Source organism: Nelumbo lutea, chromosome 1 (genome assembly GCF_056320005.1).
Source record: "Nelumbo lutea isolate HS-2025 chromosome 1, American lotus-T2T, whole genome shotgun sequence".
NCBI lineage: Eukaryota > Viridiplantae > Streptophyta > Magnoliopsida > Proteales > Nelumbonaceae > Nelumbo > Nelumbo lutea.
In genome coordinates, this window is record NC_142684.1 from 62848195 (window position 1) to 62870396 (window position 22202).

The 22202-nt window shown below is 36.1% G+C and overlaps 1 protein-coding gene across 1 annotated transcript; it reads left to right on the plus strand.

The window, feature by feature from the left end:
• The first annotated feature begins 19542 nt into the window (after nucleotides 1–19542).
• Nucleotides 19543–21717, plus strand: LOC148874885 (heavy metal-associated isoprenylated plant protein 16-like). Its single transcript, XM_088947435.1, has 3 exons — nucleotides 19543–19922; nucleotides 20014–20092; nucleotides 21081–21717. The coding sequence occupies exons 1-3, from the start codon at nucleotides 19914–19916 to the stop codon at nucleotides 21329–21331; spliced, it is 339 nt and encodes a 112-aa protein (XP_088803561.1). The 5' UTR covers nucleotides 19543–19913; the 3' UTR covers nucleotides 21332–21717.
• Nucleotides 21718–22202: the final 485 nt, after the last annotated feature.

Genomic DNA, 22202 nt, shown 5'->3' on the forward strand with positions numbered 1-22202 from the left:
TATGAGATATAAAAGTATATATATTATGGTTTCTAAAATGTTTGCAAAAAGGTTTTAATTCCCGAGATCCATATAAGCAGAGAGTGCAACACTATTCCTTGCAGCCGAGGGAGAGGTCCTCTCTTGTCGGGCAGTGTATGATCATTATGGCCTGAGAGGTTAAGTGTAAGACCATTGAGGATAATACCTGATGGGCTAATCTTGCATCTGCCCATAGTCCCTAGGTGTTACAAGGGGGCTTGGCCCAGGGACCACTTAGGGTAAGTGTTGGGCCCATAGAGCCCATGTGATGGGTTTCAGAGGGTGCACTGTCCATAACAATGTATTCGACCAGGCCTTGTAACAAAGGCTGGGCCGAACCCAAGTAGTTGATGTGTAGATCAATGCTTGGGTCCCATGCCATACAAGGAAGCCCAACTGGGCAACAGTTAGAAAGTTTAAGTAAGCACATAAACTTAATGGGCCTAAAGCCCATTTCGAACTGGGCTATTTATTTGTTAATTATGGGGTGAATTCTGAGATGGAATAGCTGATAGAATAGTGTCTTGACCCTATCCACTAAGAGAGTCCATATCTGAATGTGATTCAGATCTAGAAACCTCCTAATGAGATTAGGAGAAAGCTGATCTAATTTTCAGATAAGACAAGGGTTTATCCTTATCACCGAAAGAGAAGGCTGATCCAAATATGATTTGGATAAGCAACTCCTGATTGGATTAGGAGCTGATATTTTAGGTTAACAAAATAAGGAGGGGGCGGCAGCCTTGAGAATGATTCATTCAGATTGTCTTTAGTGCTGAAATCAAAAGAAGGAAGAATTAAGCATCCCTGTAGAGTTCTTTCTTGCTGCCTCTCTGTTCTTGCCGCCCTGTTTTCCAGTTCGATCTCCAGTTGTGGGAGAAGTCAAGATTCGATCTTGACACCAGTTCTTTGAGAAAGAATTGATAGGAAGTTGTGCTCACGTTCCATCCTGTTGATTCTTGTGAAGGACAGAGTTCTTGGAGAAGAACACTGTTGATTCTGCTCCATCCTGCACTACGCCATTTTCAGTGGGAGTAATCTTTGGATCATTCTTTGGGCGTGAACACCTTCGTTGGGAGATACTAATTCTCTGTATCAGGTACATCCTCCTTCCTACTCCTTTCGTTTCAGATTTGGTTTGGTTCATGGTTCAAGATTGATCCTTGAAAAATGTATTTTCTAAAATAGGGAATTCGATTCCCTACAAAGATGGAAAAAATTTTTGAAATTCGCCAGTCCATTACGCAAGACTTGGGCGTCCATGTGATGGATATCCCATCCCTTCAGTGGCGCAACAGGATGCCTTGTTCCTCGACTGAGGAACTCCAAGTTGAAGTTCTTTTGTAGTCTGGTGGAGTGTTTGATCCACTCGATGTTCCTTGGCACATGCTAGAACCCGAGATCCGCACAATATGAGCTATGGCCAAGGAATCCTCCAATTGTCGGCTACAGAACTCTGGGAATTGTTATTTCTGAATCCGAACACCACTCCCCCAATTCTGGAGCCAAGGAGAGGGAGGTGTTCGGTTGAGGTGTTGCATGGTCGCATAGCTCGATGGGGTGTTGCGGTGTTGATCCGAGCTATGCCTGAGACTATTGTTCAGCGGTGTTGCATCGACTCCTCTTTGATCCTCAGCCATGTTATGTTGAGGAAGGGTTGAGGTGTTATGTTGGGTTTCAAGGCATGTGCCAAACTCTGGAGTCGGGGGCTCAGCTCGGCCGAGGAAGGGCTTTTTGATGCCAGTGGGAGGCCGAGCTTCGGTGTTGAGGCTACTGTGATCCTCGGCCATGACGTGTCAAGCTCCAGAGTCGGGGGCTCAACTCAGCCAAGGAAGAGCTTTCTGATGCCGGTGGAGGTGAAGCTTTGGTGTAGAGGCCACTATGATGTTCGGACATGGTGTGCTGAGGAAAGGTGCCAAGCTCTCTGATGCTCGACAACATTGTGCCGATCTTTCTATTCTTCTGCTGAGGAACTTGCTCTTGATGTTTCGGAATCCAAACACCACTCCCCCAATTCTGAAGTTGAAGAGTGGAGTGCTCGGCCGAGGCATAGTGTGGTCTCCCTTGGTTTGTGTCTTGAGGATGCCCAGGAAGTTAATTGGACCGATGGTTCTGGGTGAACGCTGGGCATCTGCGGTGTTGGTTGAACCAGTGCTGAAGGGCGAACCAGGGCAATTAATGCTTTGAACATCGCTTGTCAAGGTCGTTGCCTCGGTTCCCGAGGCCTTACGCGTACAGTAGCAGTCACGTCGATTGATCTTCTCGAGCTTCGTCAGGTCCTTGCTTGATCCGTGCCATTGATTTGGCATCAATTTGCATTCCTGGGGGTTATAAGAAGGGGTGGACGGGCCTTCCTCCTTTGTCATTTGCGAGAGGGATTGCTTCGATTGCTTGGCAAGGTGTTGTTTCATTGCTCGGCTTGTGCTCTTGTTCCTTGTCTTCAAGTTTGATAAGATGTCTTCCTCATCCTCCTGTTCTCCTTCTGTTTCTGATTCTTCTTCAAGTTCTAGCGATTCTGACTATGAGTTGAGGACTGGGGAGTTTAAGGTTGCCGAGGTCGAGGACTCTGAGTTTGCCGAGGTTGGTCCTTCAAGGTAGAGGTAGAGCTTCCCCTGCGGGCTGGTCGTCAGTTTGGGACCCCACCTTGTGTCTTAATCCTTTAGGATATGGCTCAGATCCAAGCTATGTACGATATCCCCGAGGAATTTCGGATGAGGTCCCGTAGCCCGGTGAGATGGCAAGAAATGCTCGGCCCGGCGAGATATGTGTGTATGAGCATAGTTTGGAAGCCGGGCTGAGGTTTCCTTTGAATGAAGGGATCACCGGGGTGCTTGGGTGGTACTGAGTATTGCTAGTGCAATTGATGCCAAACTCCTTTAGGTTTTTGTTTGGCCTCATGTCTTACTATGTCGTTCGTGACATCGAGATGACCCTGGGCATGGTGAGCTTTCTTCTTCAGCTAAAGCATCACCGACAGGGGTATTATTATTTTTCAACTAGGAAGAATGTCAAGGTGTTGGTCGGGGACGAAAGTGTCCCAATCTCTGTGGTCGATGCTCACCTATACTTATTTCCTTGCTTACATGACCTTGTACTTATTGCTCTGCTTCCGTGCCGTAGGTGTTGAGATGGCAACTGAGGAAGAGATTATCCACTGCACGAGGGAGCATCAGCAAAGGCATAGCCGAGCTAATGCACCGTCGCAGGTTCCCCCCGAGACGATTCCTTTACTGAGGTCTTCTAATAGGGTGTCTCGTCGCCAAAAGAGAGTTCGGCGATGAGAAAGTGATAATGAGGATGTAGTTGTCATAGATCCCATGAAGGTCCGTCGGGCTACCGCTCCTTTACAGACCGGGGTTGGGGGCACCAGCTCAAATATCCACATTTCGCATTGGTTAGTCCGTACTAGGGACGGGCTAGAAACCCCAGGGTTTCCCGAGCAACTGCTATGAGGTATGATGACGGCTTACATATCTGAGGAGCACTCCGAGGTTCATTGATTTGACTATGGCTCAGGTGAGTTAATCCATGTTTTCATGATTAAATAATAAAATTAAAAAATAGATAAAATGAAAAAAAATAGAAATTAAAAAATTTGGGAACATTTTTAACATACATATTAAACAATAATAAGTATGATAAATAAGAAATTTATTTATTAATGATGAAAATGGAATGTAAAATTTAAAACCAATTGGAAATAAAAATATTTTCCTATTCTCTCTCATTAAATCCTATATCTAAGATATATTTTTCTCATCATTAAATTCTTGTAATTAAATCCATAGTATTAATTTTAATAGTATAAAAATAAATATTTTAAAAAGTAATTTGAAAACAAAACCATTTTCTTCCCTCCCGGTGGTGGGCAACCAATTCAACCATTTGGGGTCAAATGGAATAATAAATGATACCATAATTAAATAATAAAAATTTAAAATAAATAACTATAAAATGTAAGAAGTATTTTTATTAATGATGAAAATGGAATGCCAAATTCAAAATCTACCTGGAAATTAAATGATGTCATAGTCAAATAATAAAATTTTTAATAATAGAAAATAAAAAGAATAATAAAAATAAAAATAAAAGACAGAGAAAATTTTGGGCACATATGTAATGTTATATATTTATAAAAAATAAAATATTAGGTACACCTCTAATATTGTTCATTCATTATATTGAACAAAAATAAATTTTGTACATAAGAAATAATTTTATCAATGATGAAAATGTAATACAAAATTTCATGTCAACCTAGAATTCAAACAATTTTTATTTTTAGATGGTGGATTAGTGGTTTGAATCAAATGATACCATAGACAAACAAAAATTAAGTGTGATAAGTAAAAATTATTTTATATTATGTAAATGAAATATATAATTTAAAGGGAAAATTATAGTCAAAGTTGGTTGTACATTTAAAATCATGTTGCAGGTTGGTCCAGAAACCAACAAAACTCTGATAATTGACTTTACACTTCAAATTATAAAAAACCCCACCATGTCATCTAAGGCTTATGTGACTATTGCCAACATAGGACTCTTATTCCATGTTGGATACAACAAAAAACTTATACCGAAAATAGGTTTTTGATTTCTCCCACACTCCCTTTGTCTCTCAACCTCCCTCCCTTCTCTCTCATTCTCACAGTCATATCTCGATCTCCTGCTCCCTCTATCTCTCCTACTCTCTCAGCTTTGGTCTGTAGTCAAATCAAAACATCTCTCTCTCTCTCTCTATTGTTCTCCTCAATCTTTCTCATTCTTCTCCCTCACTCTCCCTCTTAATCAATATCTCATTCTCCCTCAATTTCTATCGTTCTCTAGTTGGTGTAAATTTCATAGCCAAGAGTTTCTTGTGAATTTTTATCAAATTGGTGTAATAATTTTTGGACCATACCAAGTTGGCCTCATGCTCTTTTGTATGATCTAATTAATACCATATAAATGTGTAAAAAATTAAAAAAAAATAACAAGAGAGGAAACAGTAGAGAAATTTAAGGAGAACTATAGAAATTAAGGGATAATGAGAGACCGACCGAGAAAGAGAATGAGAGAGATTGAGGGAGAATGATAGGTAGAGAGAAAGAGAATGAGAGAAATTGATATAGAGAACATAAATACAGAAATCAAAAACCATTTTTATTTATTTTCAAATCACATAGTTGTTGAGTAGATAAAGATGACTATGAGTGAGAGTGTGAGGGTGATTGAGAGAGAGAGAGAGAGAGAGAGAGAGAGAGAGAGAATAAAAACCTTATTTTATTTTATTTTGTAATCACCCAACATTAAAGGGCATTTTCAATATAGGCTTTTTGTTGTGTCTAATATAGATTAAGAGTCCCATGTTGGCAACAACCACATAAGCCTCCAATGACATGGTGAGGGTTTTTATAATTTGAAATGTAGAGCCGGTTGTTAGAGTTTTGTTGGTTTATGGACCAATTTATAGCCTAATTTTAAATGTACAACCGGCTCCGACTATAATTTTCCCTAATCTAAAACTAATACAAAAGCAATGCTATTTTCTTATATAGATGATGGGTCAATGACCTAACTTTTCAAAGAAACCTATGATGTCATAATTGAATAATAAATATTTAAGTTTATTTTTAATCATTTTGTTACTTTTGTTAATTTTTGATTTCTATTTTAACTATGATATATCTAAAATTCAAGTAATTAATATGAAGAGAAATTTCTCACATGCAACGCATGTGCTTAATTACTAATCTCCATAAAACATACTCATTATTATCTCCAAAATTATCTCTAATTCCTATTTATCCTTTCCCTTCACTAAAGACCCATCCATTTAAATTCTTGTGATTTATATGCATTTGTAAATTATATCCAACCCCCTCTATTTCTCCACTCTCAGATAAAAATAAGGTCCTACTTAGTAAGATTTGGCTTCCCAAATCAAACTCTCGAACATTCATTTTGGGATTTGCAAGTTTTTATACTATTTTTTGTTATTTTTTAGAAAAAAAGATCTATAACCGATATAAAGGCATTTTTGAGTCCATATTAACCTGTTTAGAAACTAAAACGAGGGTCAATCCAAGTAATTAATACAACTATCTATTATTCTATAGATTATTTCTATTTTAAATAAATATTTACCTGTTAAAATGAAGGATGGTCATCCAATGATCATGTTATGAAAAAATTACAACCATTAGAGTGGTGAAAAATCATATTTCTATTGAAACTCTAATGCTGAAATTGCATAGGAGAAAATTTTGGATTTTCTCCTCTTGGATCAAATGGGTTTTGGACTATGAAGATTTAAACTTTTGGATCAAGATTTAGTGCATTACCTAATTTTGAAGTCCACAATTACAGAATTGAATATGGTGTTCACACCCAAGCCAGGTCTTCCTTAAATCACTGCAACAAGTTGAAGATGGTGCAACTTTGAACTTGTTGTCTTGGATTCTTTCTCCAGAAGTTACAACAGCAAAGGTCAAACCTTTCTCACATTTTTGGGCAAGATTTTTTTGACCCAAAACAAATCTAGAAGAGTGCTAGAAAGACCGGATGAAAGGGTTGGTCTAACGGGGTTCAAAACTCTAGTAAAAAACTTTCACAAAGGTAGGACAAAATTCAGATAGTAATGAGAGAATGGGATGGATTCAACCCCTTCATGTTCCAATCTTTTTATAGACTTGGGGCAGGGGATCTATTTATAGACTTAGGGCATGAGCCCTCTCCTAATTTAATTACAAGTCCACTTATTTAGGATAATATTAGAGAAAGTCCATCTCTCTTAAATCATCCTTTAGATTTGAATCCATCTAATTAGTCAAATCCTAATCTTACTAGACTTTTCTAACACATAATTTGACTAGGACACTAATGTGAGACTTCTAATTATCCATGAGCATTCTAAGATTTTTGGAAGAATTCTTATCCAATTGGGAAATTAAAGCTTGTATGGTGTGGGACCTACAACTTAATGGGAGAGTCAATATGTTACATGCTTTATGCAAACTAGTGGCATATGCTATCATATGCAAATGGAATGTTTTAGAAATGTTTTAACACCCACGTGCTATCATATGCAAATGGAATCCAATGACACACTAACGGTTGGTGTAGAATTAGTCAATTGTCAAAAAACCCAAAGGTACTTTACAATATATATTTTAGAAATGTTTTAGAGTGGTAGTTTTAATCCATTTGCTAAAACCTAGGGATAGTTTAAGAGATTTATATTTTATATATATGAGGAGCATCAACAAAGTGATTGCTGATTAGTTTCTTACTATATAAAGAGAAAAAAAAATATATCACAAAGAAAGAAATATAGTTTGTTATAGGAGAAAAACCAACTAGCAAGTCTAAAACCTAGTAGACTTAGCATGTTGGGCCAATTCATGAGAGGCCTATTAAGCCTGTCTATTTGAACTAGTAAAATGCATGTGTGTTGCACATGGCAATTTTAGATAACAACAATATTTTCACTATCTTTATAAAACTTATTAAAACAGGTATGTAATCAAAGCATGATGTGGTGGATTCACATTTTCTATTTCATTTTCATTCTTAATAAAAATACTTCTTATTTATGATAAATATAGAGTATTAGAGTTGTTCAGAAAATCTTTTTTGACAATTTTTTTTTTGTGATTTTAGGGTTTTTTATTTACCTCTGTTATTGTATTTTTATTATATAATTACGACATAATGTGTTGACATATTTTACTTGAAAGAAAAAACTATCTCATTTTTTTGGGCAAGTTTATAACTTTCTATTCCTTTTAGATAATTGATTTTAAAAATAATTTGTTATCACATTTATTTTTGTTTAATATATTAAATTTATAATATTTTAGATATTCCAAAAATGTCTATAACTTTTATGTATTTTGTAATTTTTTAGATTTATATCTATTTTAAAATTTTTATTATTTAGTTATGACATCATTGGTTAACCCATTTTACCTATGGACTATTTACATGGCTAGTGTACAAGGAAAAACCAATTATAAAAGTGGAGGAGAGATGGGGAAGGAAAAAAAGGGCATTGAACCCTCTATTAAAAAATAATAAAGAGAAAGATGTTATTGATGGTCAGTTATATCCTCTCACATGAATATTGTTGTTTCCTATACATAGTTGGCATGGTTAAATCTTATTGGAAGTGTAGTAGTAGATGCAAGAAAATGTGTAGGAATTCCAAACTCGTTTATGTGATGCAATGAATTTATTTCTAGCACTAACCAATTGACAATCCTCCTTCTGGACCTCTCTCCAATTCCCTTTATTTTCAACACTAACCAATGAATTATTTCCCTTCTCCAATTCCCTTTATTCTATCCTCCAATCATATCTCCAAAAAGTAGGGTAATTATTCTCTCCTAAATAATCTATAATTCCTATTTACCCTCTCCCTTCACTAAGCCCCATTCATTTACTAGGGATGGCAACTTCTACCCTACTCTATAGGTGCCCACTCCAATGGGGCAGGTTTTTCTTTTGCTTGAAGGATGGGTTTTTGGATTCTACAACCCATACAATTATGGATAGGGCACGATACTAGGTTAAACCCAACCCTCCTTAACTCGCTTATTGTTTGAAAGTATATACACTTTATGTACTAGGTGTTAAATTTAATAATATTTTGAATTTTATGTGAAGGATAATTGATAGTTTGTGTTTTTTACATGTCTTACTCAAATAATTGGAAATTTTGTTATTTGTTTCTATTGTTTTACTTATTTATTTCTTATATATAACAAGAAATAATAGGGAATAAGATGTGGGTTTTAAACCTCACCCATCCCTACCCTTAAATGTGGGAGACTTTGCTTTTTCATGTACGAGAAGGGTTTGGATTCTAAAAATCCAACCCACTATGGGTTTTGGGGTGGGTACAGGTTGGGAGGTTTAAGGAGGTATGTAGGGTTTAGAATTTACAAAACTCTCCACGAACACGCCCCATTGTCATCCCTACCATTTACGCTTCTGATTTATAGGAACTTCTAAATTATCTCCAACTCCGCTCTATTCTCTCGACTTTCCCATAAAAATAGGGCCTACTTAGGTGGCGTTTGATAAGTTTGAAGTCTGAAATCTAAAAGTTAAAAGATATTATTTGTGTTTGAAAGCTGAAAAGAAGCATAGATGCTTTTCCACTTTTTAGAGGCTGTAAATAGATAAATTCGTTTGTGTTGGATCAGACCTTCAACATCCAAAATTCCTTGATTTTACTATTTTAACCCTAGAATAGACTATTTGGTAAAAATTATAAAAATAATTAAAAATAATTTATTAAAATCAAAATATTATTAAAATATGGATAAATTCCAATGAAAAAGTAATAAAATAGTTAATAATTAATAAAAAATAAAACATGTAATAATTAATAAAGATTAAAATATTAAATAATTAATACAAATAAAATATTCCAGGAAATCAGTCCTCCACTTCCAGACATAAATCTGGCAAAATGATCCTCAATAACAAGCCCTTTGGCATTCAAATCCAGGTCCATGACAACAGTTCTGAGACTGGCCCTTCAATCAATCTATCTGGCAATAGCTTTGAGTGAGGGTGTCAATTAAACTAGATTTGGTCCAATCCGATCCAATCCAATGTGAGTCCATTACAAATGGACCAGGTCCAATCCAATCCAATGAAGATTTTAGACCGGTCCAATTCAATGTCTGGATTGTCCAATCTGTTCAAATTTGTTTTGCTTTAGATTGGTTTTAACCCAAACTCCATCTATTGACACTTATATTCTTATCTTATATAAATGGACCATATATTGGTTTAATCCAACCCAATCCAATATAAATTTATTATGGACAAACCAGGTCCAATGCAATCTAATAAATTTTTTGGACTGGATTGTTTCAATCCAATATGTCTTGTTGGTCCATCCAATCCGTCCAAATTGATTTTGGACTAGACAGGTCCATTGACACCCGTAGCTTAGAGACTAGCCCTTTAATCAATTTTTATAGCAATAGCTCTAAGACAGGCCTTTTAGTCAATCTATTTGTCGCACAATGGCCACGGGGCCTGAAGAAGCACCAATAACCATCACTATAATAGGGGAGGGAGAGGGAGAAAGACAAAAAAATGAGGGAGAAAAGAAAATGGAGAAGAAGAGAAAGAGAGTGGGAGAGAGAAAGAAACAGAGAGGAGAAAATGGACTGTAGCTCCTGAGAGTTGGAGTGGCGATCAAAAATGAAAAAAACAAAGGAAGGCAGAAGCTGTGGAACTAGAGAGGAGGAGAAGAAGAAGAAGAAGAAGAAGAAGAAGAAGAAGAAGAAGAAGAAGGAGAGAGACAGAGGGAAGGCCGGAGGAGTCACTTGCCGCCACTTCATCAAGTGGAGAAGATGAATAGTGGGAAAAAGGTTCAAAATATCGATACAGGCCAATACGCCCTACCTGACCCGAAACACCGCCTATAGGGGCATATCGGGAAGGCCCCGATACGATACGTATCGGCCGATACAACCCGATATGTATTGAAAATTTCAACCTTGAGTGGGAGGAGAAACTCGTGTCTTTTGTTCAGATCATTAAGGGTATTTTGGACTTTTGGCTAGGTTTGAAATGCATTTGACTGCATTTAGTGCCTGGCCTGTGTCTTATTAGTTCAGATTTGAAAATTCTTTTCAAACCCAAATTCAGACACACTTCCAAACACCTCTGGCGTTTAGAAAGCAACACTTCAGACCACAGAGATAAAGCCAAAGCTTCTTTAGAAAGCAACACTTAAAGACACCAAGTACCTGGTCTTTACTCTTCAAGACATAAACCCAAAGCTTCTTTGAATAATCATCAATAAAAGTAACAAAATAAAGTGCACCACCAAATGTTTTTGTCTTCATCGGACCATAGAGATCTGAATGCACCAACTCAAACAACTCTGATTTCCTAGAGGGGGGATGGTTCTTGAAAGAGACTCTATTTTGTTTCTCAACCAAGCAATGAGCACATTTTTCTAACCTTGCACCTTTCAAACCTGAAAGTAGATTCTTCCTGGCCAAACAATTAAGTCCCTTCTCACTGATGTGGCTTAGTCTTTTGTGCCATAACACTGATGAGTTATCACACTCAACTACATTCACACCATCAATGGAAACTGAAGTCTTGGTCCAGTACAGACCATAACACTTCTTTCCACGTGCCACAATCAAAGAACCTTTCGGGAGTTTCCATTGTCCATTATCATAGGTACTAACATAACCATCATCATCAAGAACACTAGTAGAAATCAAATGCAAACGAATGTCTGGTGCATGTCTGGCATTTTTCAAAATCAATTAGACAAATAGTGCCAATGCCAATCACATTTGACAAACCATTATTACCCATCTTTAAAACCCCATAATCACCTGGAGTATAAGATGTGAAAAAATCATTTCTCGATGTAACATGAAAACATGCACCATTGTCAACAACCCAACTTGTGTCATAACAAACAACATTAATCAAATTCTCATCACAGACAATTACAAGATAACCTACAGTGGTGGTGGCAACACGATCATCATTGTCATTATCTTTATTTTGTTGCTTACCTTTGTTACCTTTATTGTCCTTCTTCAGTTGAAAACAAAATCTTTTGATATGTCCCTTTTTACCACAATAGTTGCATTCAAGGTTTTTGTACTTAGACCTTGATTTGCTTCTAGCCTTACTTTTACCTCTGTTACCTTGTCCTCGGTCTCTATCATTGCTTCTCCCCCTGTTTTCAGTAATCAAAACCTCTGATTGAGAAGATGATGCTTGTTGAGTTCGTTGTCTGACTTCTTCATCAACAACTTTTACATATTCCAATGTCGCTACACCACCAGGAGCAGAACTGGACAAAGTCATGCGCAAATTTTCCCAAGAGTCAAGTAGAGTATTAAGCAACCAAAGTCCCAAAATTTCACCTTCAAAGTTAATACCCATGTCGGACAATTGATCAAAGCACCCCTGAAATTCACTTATGTGATCAGAAATATGAGTGCCTTTCTTGTACCTCAAATTCATAGCCTGTTTCAACAGAAATAATTTATTGTTCCCAGATTTAGATGCATACAAAGTCTCAAGCTTATCCCACAAGGTTCTGGCATGTGAATCATTAGCAATATGATTCAAAACATTATCATCTACCCATTGTCAAATAAAGCCACAAACCATCTCATGCTCAAAAGCCCATTCTTCATCAGATTTATTTTCAGGTTTTTGAGTAGAAAAAACTGGTAAATGTAACTTTTTCACAAATAGTAGATCCTTCATTTTCCCTCTCCACTTGTGGTAATTGGTGCCATTCAAACTAATCATTCTACTATAATTAGGCTCCATCATGCAATCAAACAAATCCACAAACAAATAACCTAGCTCTGATACTACTTTGTTGGGAAAAAAACTAAGTTTATCCATAAACTATTTCTCTCCCAAAAATAAAAACTTGTATATATTCAGCTATCACAACTCCAAGCAAGATATCAACGAAAACAATCATAAGCCAAGAAAAGAGAGACGCACACGATATTTAACGTTGGAAACCCCTCCAATGTGAAGGGTAAAAAACCACGGGGCCAAGGAGACCCAACCAAAAATCTCCACTAATAATTTGAGGTAACAATTACAGCAACTCAAACACCACAATATGCTCACAAACATAGAGCAAATACAAATTCTCAAACATATAAACGAAAATACCAAAAGCGGTGAAAATAACAATTAGAAAAACTCACAAACGCGGCTACTGTTCAGCCACAACATGGAGATCTTCACTACTCCAAATCAGATCTCCACCGTTCAGATCGTAGGTCTGTGAGTTTCGAACAATCCCACCTAATTTCAGCCAAATCGAATCACAAATGTCCCTTGATCAAAGTAATTGATGAAGACTGCCGCGAGATGTTTTCTTTTCTCGAACAACTACAAGTTGCTTCTGTTCGACCTCAAATAACCGGCGATTCAGAGCTCCGATCAAAGATCCGACAGTTCAGAATGAAGAAAAATAAGTCATCCACTTACCGTCCAAATTTCTGCTCGATCGGACGGTGGATCGAAAAGTTCCGGCCGTTTGATGAACTCTGCACACTGAGAAATCTGTACAGTATTTCGATTCTCTCTTTTTCTCTCTCTTCAATACGCCGCACGCAAAAAAGATCTAACCCTAGTTTTTGTTTTTCTTTTTTTAAAAAACAAAAAAACAGTTGACCGAAGGAGAGTGGGCTATAATATGGGTCAATATCCCATAATGGGCTGGGCCCAACAAAAATTCCACCGTCCCGGTCCCAAAACCAGACCCTATATGGCTATAGGGTCTACTATAATTTCAAACTCAGATCCTACTCTTAATCGGAATAATAAACTGGTCTGACCCAATATGACAAGATTATAAAGAACAGAAGTTCTAAACTATATTTAAATTTTCAACATAAAATGATTTGATTAAAAATCTATGATGCTAAAGAAAGACATGGTATCATCCAGCTAACGTACCAATTGAGCTACTATAAAGTTATTGATTTATTTTCGCTTCAGAATTGATTCAAAATAGCCCAAACCAGTCTCAACCTAATAATGATCAGAAAACAAATCCTGAAACTGGAACTGGCCGAACCGATAGAACCAACCGATTGACAGCCCAGACTCAGAAGTCAAGCGCTAGGATTGCGTACCACTCAACACGCAACCGTATCTTCGGGGTGTAAGGTCGCAAGATTTGGCGCACTAAAGTAAATAGTTCGACCATGACACTCTGACAATGACTGTTCAGCCCACCTCTTTACAGAGGGGATGAATCCTGACTATGAATTGAACATAAATTCATTGATAAGATGCGGTTTATAGGGGAAGGGGTTTGTAATTTCAGAATTCTGCGTAGGTTGTAGTGTATTTCTCCAAATAAATTATAATCAATCAAGGGCTTATCAATCAAGCGGTATTCATCATAATTTATGGGTTTTAAAGCTATTCCTATATCATATCTTCTACCATCATACATTGACCCTAAATAAATTATCATATATTTTTAACTAATATAAGAGCATGTGTTATAACTCAAGGCAAGTATTTGTTTTGTATAGTATAAATTATATTATAAATTAAATATTTTCTATATAAATTACGGAAATTAAATTAAACATGTTTTTTATGATGTAAATTCATACAACATATAAGATTAATATTTATGAAGGGTAGCTGACTAATTATTTTAATATTTAAATTCAACTAATGAGATGGGAAATAAAAAGGTCAAAATTTAATTGTCTTATCATTTTCTTAAACTTTTACCATTTTATCTTTATTTGCATAGGCACATACTCTTGCACTAGTGATTTATAAATGCCCCATTTGGTGCATCTTTTCGCTTGGTTTGTTAGTTATATATAAGTCCGGTAAATCACGATTCAGTCTTTTTCCATTTGATTTGCGGTAGATCTATCCATCAAAAGCTGATACGTCGAAAAGACGTGAGAATTCCAAAATGGGCAATTTTTGGGAATCTCCAAATGAAACTTTTGCATTTTTTCTATTTATCCTTGTGCGAAAAGACACATCTTAATCAAATGGTCTTTAAGCTGCTAAAATCTTAATGCATCTTTTGACTATTAGAGCTATTAGAAGATCTTTCCAAAAGTATTTATCAAATGAACTCAAAATAAAATTGGCTATGAAAGTAGAAGCTATTGCTATTGTGGCTCGTGGGTACATTCTAGAATTAGACAATCAAATTCGTTATTGACTTTTGGAAGAAATAAAAAAAAGAGAGAGAGAGAGAGAGAGAGAGATAGATTCTCCCGGCCTTATCCAAAGATAGAAGGTACAAAAGATTCAGGGTAAATTTAAAAAAAAAAATGTTAAAGGGTGAAGAGAAGTATGAGATAATGACCCTTTTTGACCATCCTAATCAGTGGTTAAACTGGTAAAATCACAACTTAATGAGCTTTTTGAATTTTCATCATATGAAATCCTTGACAATATTGATTTTGGAGTCATGGGGTTTGTGGTCATCAAACCATAAACTATAAACTAAATGTCAAGAAAGTTGTTTTCTGATATTTTATGTGAAACCATAAACTAAACTATGCTGATAAATGTCAAAAAAGTTGTTTTATGCGAGTTGTTTGGGATTGGAGACCAGACAAACACAAAATGGGGCCATGAGTCCAATACTTTCTAATTATACAGATTTTCTTTCTTTCTTCATCTTTTAATGGATAAAGGCGACTGAATAAACAGATTTGATTCCTTTTTCTTTCATCAGATACCACCAAAGTTTGGTTGTAAGACTACTTTGTTCAGTCACCAAACCTGGATGGCAACAGTTTGCAAGCATATCCTAAAGAATTAAATAAATTTGTTTCCTTAAAAAAATACAGAGATTTTGTTTCTTTCTGCGCAAGGCGTATGGATAAAAAGTTAACTTTTTTGTAAGGAAAAGTGGTTATTGGACATAAAATACTTCCACTTTCAACAAAACGATCTCGTGTTTAATTGAAGTTTGAACATCCAAGGCCAAGAATATTCTCAATTCATAGGTCGGTTGTAGATAAATAGATGAATGAACGAAGCATCACTGGTTAACCCCTAATGGCTTATTGATTCATTGTTTTGTCACAACAAGGGAGTTTAATTTATTATCTAATCATCGTCTTAGTCACATGGTTAGAATTTTTCTTGATTCTATTTGTATCATGGCCAGGAAATGGAAAATGCTTGGCTCCTACCATACCACGTTGGAGGACATCTGGACATGCATCATTCCATAGCCATTTTACAAATTGATTTAGGGTTTAGGGTTTAATATCAAGGATTTAGAGTTTGGAATTTTGATTTTATGTTTTAGGATTTAAGATTTAAGATTAGAGTTTAGGATTTAAGGGTTTGGAGTAATGTTTTCAACCCACTGTTGATCCGGCTGGTTGAACTGATCAAACTGTCACTCGATCATGATTTCGGGCTCAGTTTTAGTAAAGCATGGAATTTTGTCAAAAATTGTTGATGAGGTAAAAAACCGTCTGCCTTGAACGGTTGGACTGTTGACCCGTTCGACCCGGTGAGTAGGTCACAGGTTATATATTAAACATGTATGCAACTTTTGGAGATACATGCATCACCCCGTTATTTTTGTGAAAAAAGCCCCTTTTTTGGCCTCGTATTGTAATTTTTAATTTTTTTATGAATAAAATTTTAAAATCTGAATTAAAAATATAAACTAAACATAAAATAATGCATATATTACACATAGATTATAATTATATATTATTTATTGATAAAATATGTGTTTATACTTTATGCCATTGTTTTGAAAACCGGACCAGACCAGACGATCAGACCGTTTGACTCAGGAGGTGGTAGGATGCATGTCCTCCAATGCGATAGGAGCCCAGGTGTTGTCCCAAAAAAACAACTCCTTTTTGCAACCCTTGACTTCTTGATTCTTTCTTCACATCCATCTCTACACTCTCAAAGATTTGGTGAGTAGGGGTGATCATCAAAAACCAATTATTTTGGTTAGCCAAACTAGTCAGTTTGGTTTTGATTTGGTATTTTTAAAAAATTGAAGGTGTTGATTCGATTTTGATTAACCAATACAAAAAAAACAATGGTTAACCAAACCAACTAGTATATGTATATTTATTAGATATTATATATAATATATATGTATGCATATTATATATGTTTTTGATATATATTTTATATTATCTATATATTGTAAATGAAAATATATGCATTATATATATTTATAATATATAATATATTATTTATTATTTATAATATAATATATTATATGTATTTCTGGTATTTTTATTATATATTTATATATTTATTTATAATATATATTATATATATAAAAAAAACCTAGACCGAAATAGTAAAAAACCAAATAGATTAACTGGTTAATTGGCCGGTTGACATCAGTTCGATTTTGGTTCACAGTTTTCCAAAATTGATGATGCTGGATTGGTTTGGAAAATAGGCCACCAAACCGTGAGCAGCCTTGAATGGTGAGTGTTAATTTGAAAGTACATTAAGTAGTTGTGCAATAGCACTTCACAAGCAAACAACATTCAATTAGAAGACTTAGGCCCTATTTGATTTCACTTTTAAAAAGTACTTATTTTAAGTGTTGGGACCACACATTAAGTGATAAAGAAGTACTTATATGTGTTCGGTAAAAAAAAGTCACCAAGAAGTACATTTTTTGGAAAGAAGTATTTATAGAAAAAGTGACCCAAGTGTGCCTCTTTTTCAGCACTTCTTGGAGAAGTGCTTTTTCAAAACGAATGGAATGATTCAGTCCCTAAATAATTTATTTAATACCAGTTTTGCTCTTCTCTCTGTTCGCAGATCTGTGATTGGACAAGTTTACTAACGACACCCGACCATCCAGCCGCCGGGGAACAAAGGTGAGTTCTCCCAAACTCCTCCCCTCCATGTTTGATGTTATTTTCTTTTCTTTTTTTGGGTGAATATTTGTCTGGATTCATTTCTTTTTCAGATTTTTCAAGTGTTTAAAAAACATAATAAGTGATTTGGCAAGTAGGTTAACAAACAACCTTAAGTGGATGTTAAAATAAGCACTTCTAAAATGTATTTGTGCAATAAGTACTTCTTTTAACAGCCACTTAATCACCAAACATAACCTTAATTGAATATGGTAATACTACTTTTTTAATTGAACAACAGGATCCTCCAAAAAGAGGAATAAAGAGAGTAAATTTAATTATTTATTTACTAGAGAGGTTTAGCGGTTTCTTTTTTTTTTTTTTTTCCTTTGTTATGCCTTAATTAGATATAAATCTTGCCTACTATGAAAAATTCAGAAATTCATCTTATTTTGTGTTCTACCACAACCCAGTAATTGGGATGGTCAATCAATATCACAAAATATGAGACTTAGGCTCAGTTTGGAAAGAGTACAAATGCAAATATGTAGAGTGCAAAATCTTGCATTTTGTATTATTTTGTATGTATTTGCACTTTATATATTTGTATTTGTACTCCTTTCGATCTAAGCCTTAAGATCAAACCCACGAAACTGCAAATATGAAATACTGTATATATGGCCTGATACATAGGAGACAGAACATCCTTTTGACCTATCTTTGATTTGAAAGAAAGGTAGGAAAAGAAAGGAAAAGGTATGGGACACCAAATACTATACAAGGTTTGTAGAGGTTTTTCTACCTTTTCCTTCCAACCAAAGTTAGAGATTCATGAAGTACTTTTCTGTTTTCGATGTAGTTCGTTGGAAGTTTATTGGTAGATTCCAGGCTCAAAGTATCAATGCATGGAAGGGGTGTATTGGTACTTTGAACATAATGCTCACTATTTTTTTTTTTCAAAATTTGGAAGAGCGGTGGAAATGATATTATTTTAATAGAAGTTGTCCATGTAGTCATTTATGTATTTAACATAACCAAACAACCCCTAAAATGGCCAGTCAACTTTATTAAATATTTTTGTAACAAAACTATCCCTTAAATGACCGGTCAACCTTATTAAATACTTCAGGCTTAAAATTTGCAAGACTAGTATGGTGCCCAGGTCAGGGGTAATTTTGTCATAAAAATATTTAATAAGATTGACCATCCATTCAGTGGTAATTTTATCATATAAAATGCTTAAATACTTATATAGATAACTTTTATTAATGGCCAATTGGTCACTAGTAGTAGAAAATCTTAATTGAAAGTGAGTTTTGAAAAATGAAAACTCAACGACAGAGGGCCGTTTGGCTGTTGCTAAGTTATAGTGAATTTAAGAAAAATGTAAAGAAGCCATGGTGCATGAGTTTACATAATATCCCAAGATGAATTTCAGGTTTTTTTCATCGGTACTGAAGAAAACTGCTAAACCTCTCTAGCAAATAAATAATTAAAATTTCTCTTTCTTCCGCTTTTGAGGAGGATGATGTTTGTTGTTCTATTAAAAAGAATATGCTATTAAGCAATTACTTGGTGCACTTTCAAATTAACACCTCCCACCTGTGTATTGGAACATCTCCCCATGATAAGTAGAGATGCTCCCAACGCATGGTGAGATGTGCATGTGGGTCCCTAAGAGATTGAAGATGGATGTGAAGAAGGAATCAAAGAAGTCAAGGGTTGCAAAGTGAAAGAGGAGTTGTTTTCCTGGGCAATACCTTGGCCCCATGCATCCTATCACCTCCTTATTTTTAGATTTAAATTTTAAAGTTTTAAATCGATCTACTAGTAAAAAATGACCCGGATCCGGAATTATTCTGGCCATCAGTTTTTGAGTCGACCCATTTTAAGAATAAAATAAAAAATATAAAAAATAATTAAAATAAATAACGGGTAAAATTTGTTGAACAAATCATTAACCAATCCAACAGTTTTTTTCTACTAAAGACCGGATTTAGAATAAAATGAAACCAATTGCCTGGACGGTACCTAGTCCGAACAGTATGACCATCTTCAAACTTCAATCAAACACGAGATCATTTTGTTGAAAGTGGAAATTATTTTATGTCCAATAGCTAGGTGTGAAAGAGAGACTACGAGATGGGGTTCCTCTTCTCTTCCGCGTTTAGGATTAAACGACTCCAGCTTTTTAACTTTAAGCAAGCATAGACCGAGACCAAGTCTCCGATGAGGCAATGGCTATCACTCTGTAAGTCTCAATCCCCCAATTCAATGAGTTAGGCTCCCACAACTTTGTCTTCTTGTTGACGTTTATGCATCGCAACTGCATCGAAGAAGACCCTGTCATATCACTAGTCGGTCTCTGGTTTTGTTTATTTAATTTTTTTTCGGGGTCTTTCTGAGCAATTCTTCGCCGATAAGGCATATAAATACAGCCATGGGGGAGGATATATATATTCTACGCACAGAACTCGTTAGAACTCAGAAACCTTTGCACCCAGATCGCAGAAAGGCCGATTCAGGATGGCAAAAGTATGATTTCTACAGTAGAAGATTTGGGTTGTCAAAATTAGCTTCGAATTATACTTGTCTGACTCTTCTGACTCTGTTATTTGCTGTGCAGCAAAAGGTAGTAGTGAAGGTCTCCCTCCAGAGCGCCAAGGATCGGAGCAAAGCCATGCGGACTGCAGTGGGTGTATCAGGTAACCAACCCTCTTACATTTTCTTGTTTTCGAACTGTGAGAATTGAGTATTCATCAACTGAGGCTGAAATAGTAGTCCATGATTTCGAAGTTTGGGATATATTGTCATGTGGAGCTCATCAAGTTAGGAGCTCCTCCGGTACCTAGAAAAATTGAAAACTGAATCAATTCCGGTGGTTCAGAACTACTTTGAACTGCCTACGTACCCAAAACAACTACTTAGAGCGTTTAATTGAGTAATCCACGTCTGTGCTCTGTTTTTAGTGAGCAGGGGATGAAGGTCAGAGCCGGTGGACGTGAGGTCCACTGAGCTTTTCACGGAGACCGGATTTGATCCCGCGCCTCCGTAGACGGGGGACGCCGATTCTGCCTACAGGGTCATCCCCCCCAGTCATACTAATATAGTTAAAAAAATGTAAAGAAAAAGTAGGTTAGAATAATTATTATTATAGTTTTGACGTTGAACAGTAATTTTCAAGAAATGGATTTTGCAATATAAAATTACAAATGATCAGAAGAAACTTGAAAGAGAGAGAGAGAGAGATCTTAATTAAAATAAGTGAAGAAAACAACTGAGAGGACTGAGGAGCCCAATCTTCAAACTCAGCTGGACTGATCCATTAATTCAACCATTTGGAATGGGTCGACTCCTTCAATGGAGATTAATTAAGCTGATAGGCAGGGAGTTCGGTTAACTGAAAATCTTCCGGGAAAGCAGCAGCATCATGAAGCACCATGAAAGAAATCAACTTTCCCATGAAGCACCATCATACGTAGCTTCTCAGAAGCAGCTCAATCACGGCAGAAGCCCTCCCGAACGGCCTCTAAATTATAATAATTAATTAAATAGCCTCAGCCTTGAGAAGTTGACCTTAGTTGGACCCATCAGAGAGATTGTTATAGGCTTATAGCCCACTGAAATTTGGGGTATATTCTATTATTTTTTTGTCAGTTTTTAAAATAACTAATTGGGACCCATGCGATGCAGGCGTTGAATCGGCAGCTTTACAAGGTGACGACAAGAATCAGATTGCGGTGATCGGGGAGGGGATCGATTCGATTGAATTGACAACGTCGCTAAGGAAGAAATTTGGTTATGCGGATCTGTTAACCGTTGGACCTGATGAGAAGAAGGAAGAGAAAAAGGATACACCGGTGCCGGTGGTATGTCCGCCTGTCTGGCCGCCGGTTTTCACTCCAATCTACCAAGAACCTGATCCCAATTGCTGCATCATGTGATTTGAGACACCAGAGACGACAGACGATGGTGGGTCAGGTGTGCCATTGCGAATGAAATTCCATAGGGATCAAGTGAGAGGCTTGATGATCCTGCGTATTCACTGTTCAACAGATTCATATGACTACGCTACGCTCTTACACTAGTGATGTATAAAAGCAGTTATATATTTTAATTAATTTGTTCCAAGAGTTTTTACAAACTATGTCAACTGATTTAGTTGATAAGGTCTCTATCTGGTTGTGGTAGGGACTTGAGCTCAAATTCTACTGATGTATGAATTTCGGGGGATTGACTAGCCGCCTTTGTATTAAATGATAAAAAAAAAAGTCCACACACTATTTTTCTCAAAATAAAAGTTAAAGCCACGGTGTACTTGTTGTATTAATCTTTATTTTCTCATTTATTTGGTTGCACTCCCCTGTGCCTTGCTTAGGCTAAAACATGATATCACAGCCTTTCGATGAATTATATGACCGGACTCTAATATCACTTTATTCAATTGAAGGTGGGGCCTCACCAATACATTGAGGGTTGTGATTCATGGCTTTAGTATGGTAGAATTAGTTAATAGGGGTATTATTGTCTTTTTCAGATTATTTTTCTCTAATTTAATTAAGGGTATTGTAGTCATTTCAGCTTTAGAAGAATGTTAAAACAACCAGGGTCGACACTAAGGAGGTGTGGATTAGATTTTTCCTTGCTAGTCTTCCCTCTTTCTTTCTCTTTTTCTTCTCATTCCCTTCTCTTTCTCTTCTTATCTTTTTCTCTTTCTTTCTTCTATCATTTTCTTTACCTTTTCTTTTCTTTATTAAAATTGGAACGCGGTATCAGAGCCTTGAGGTTGATTGTAGTGTTCACGGCACCATTCTT

Excerpts from the sequence above, each read along its gene's own strand:
- LOC148874885 (XM_088947435.1), top strand. Across the intron at positions 20,093-21,080 it reads GACTGCAGTGGGTGTATCAG|GCGTTGAATCGGCAGCTTTA; the intron begins GTAACCAACCCT and ends CATGCGATGCAG.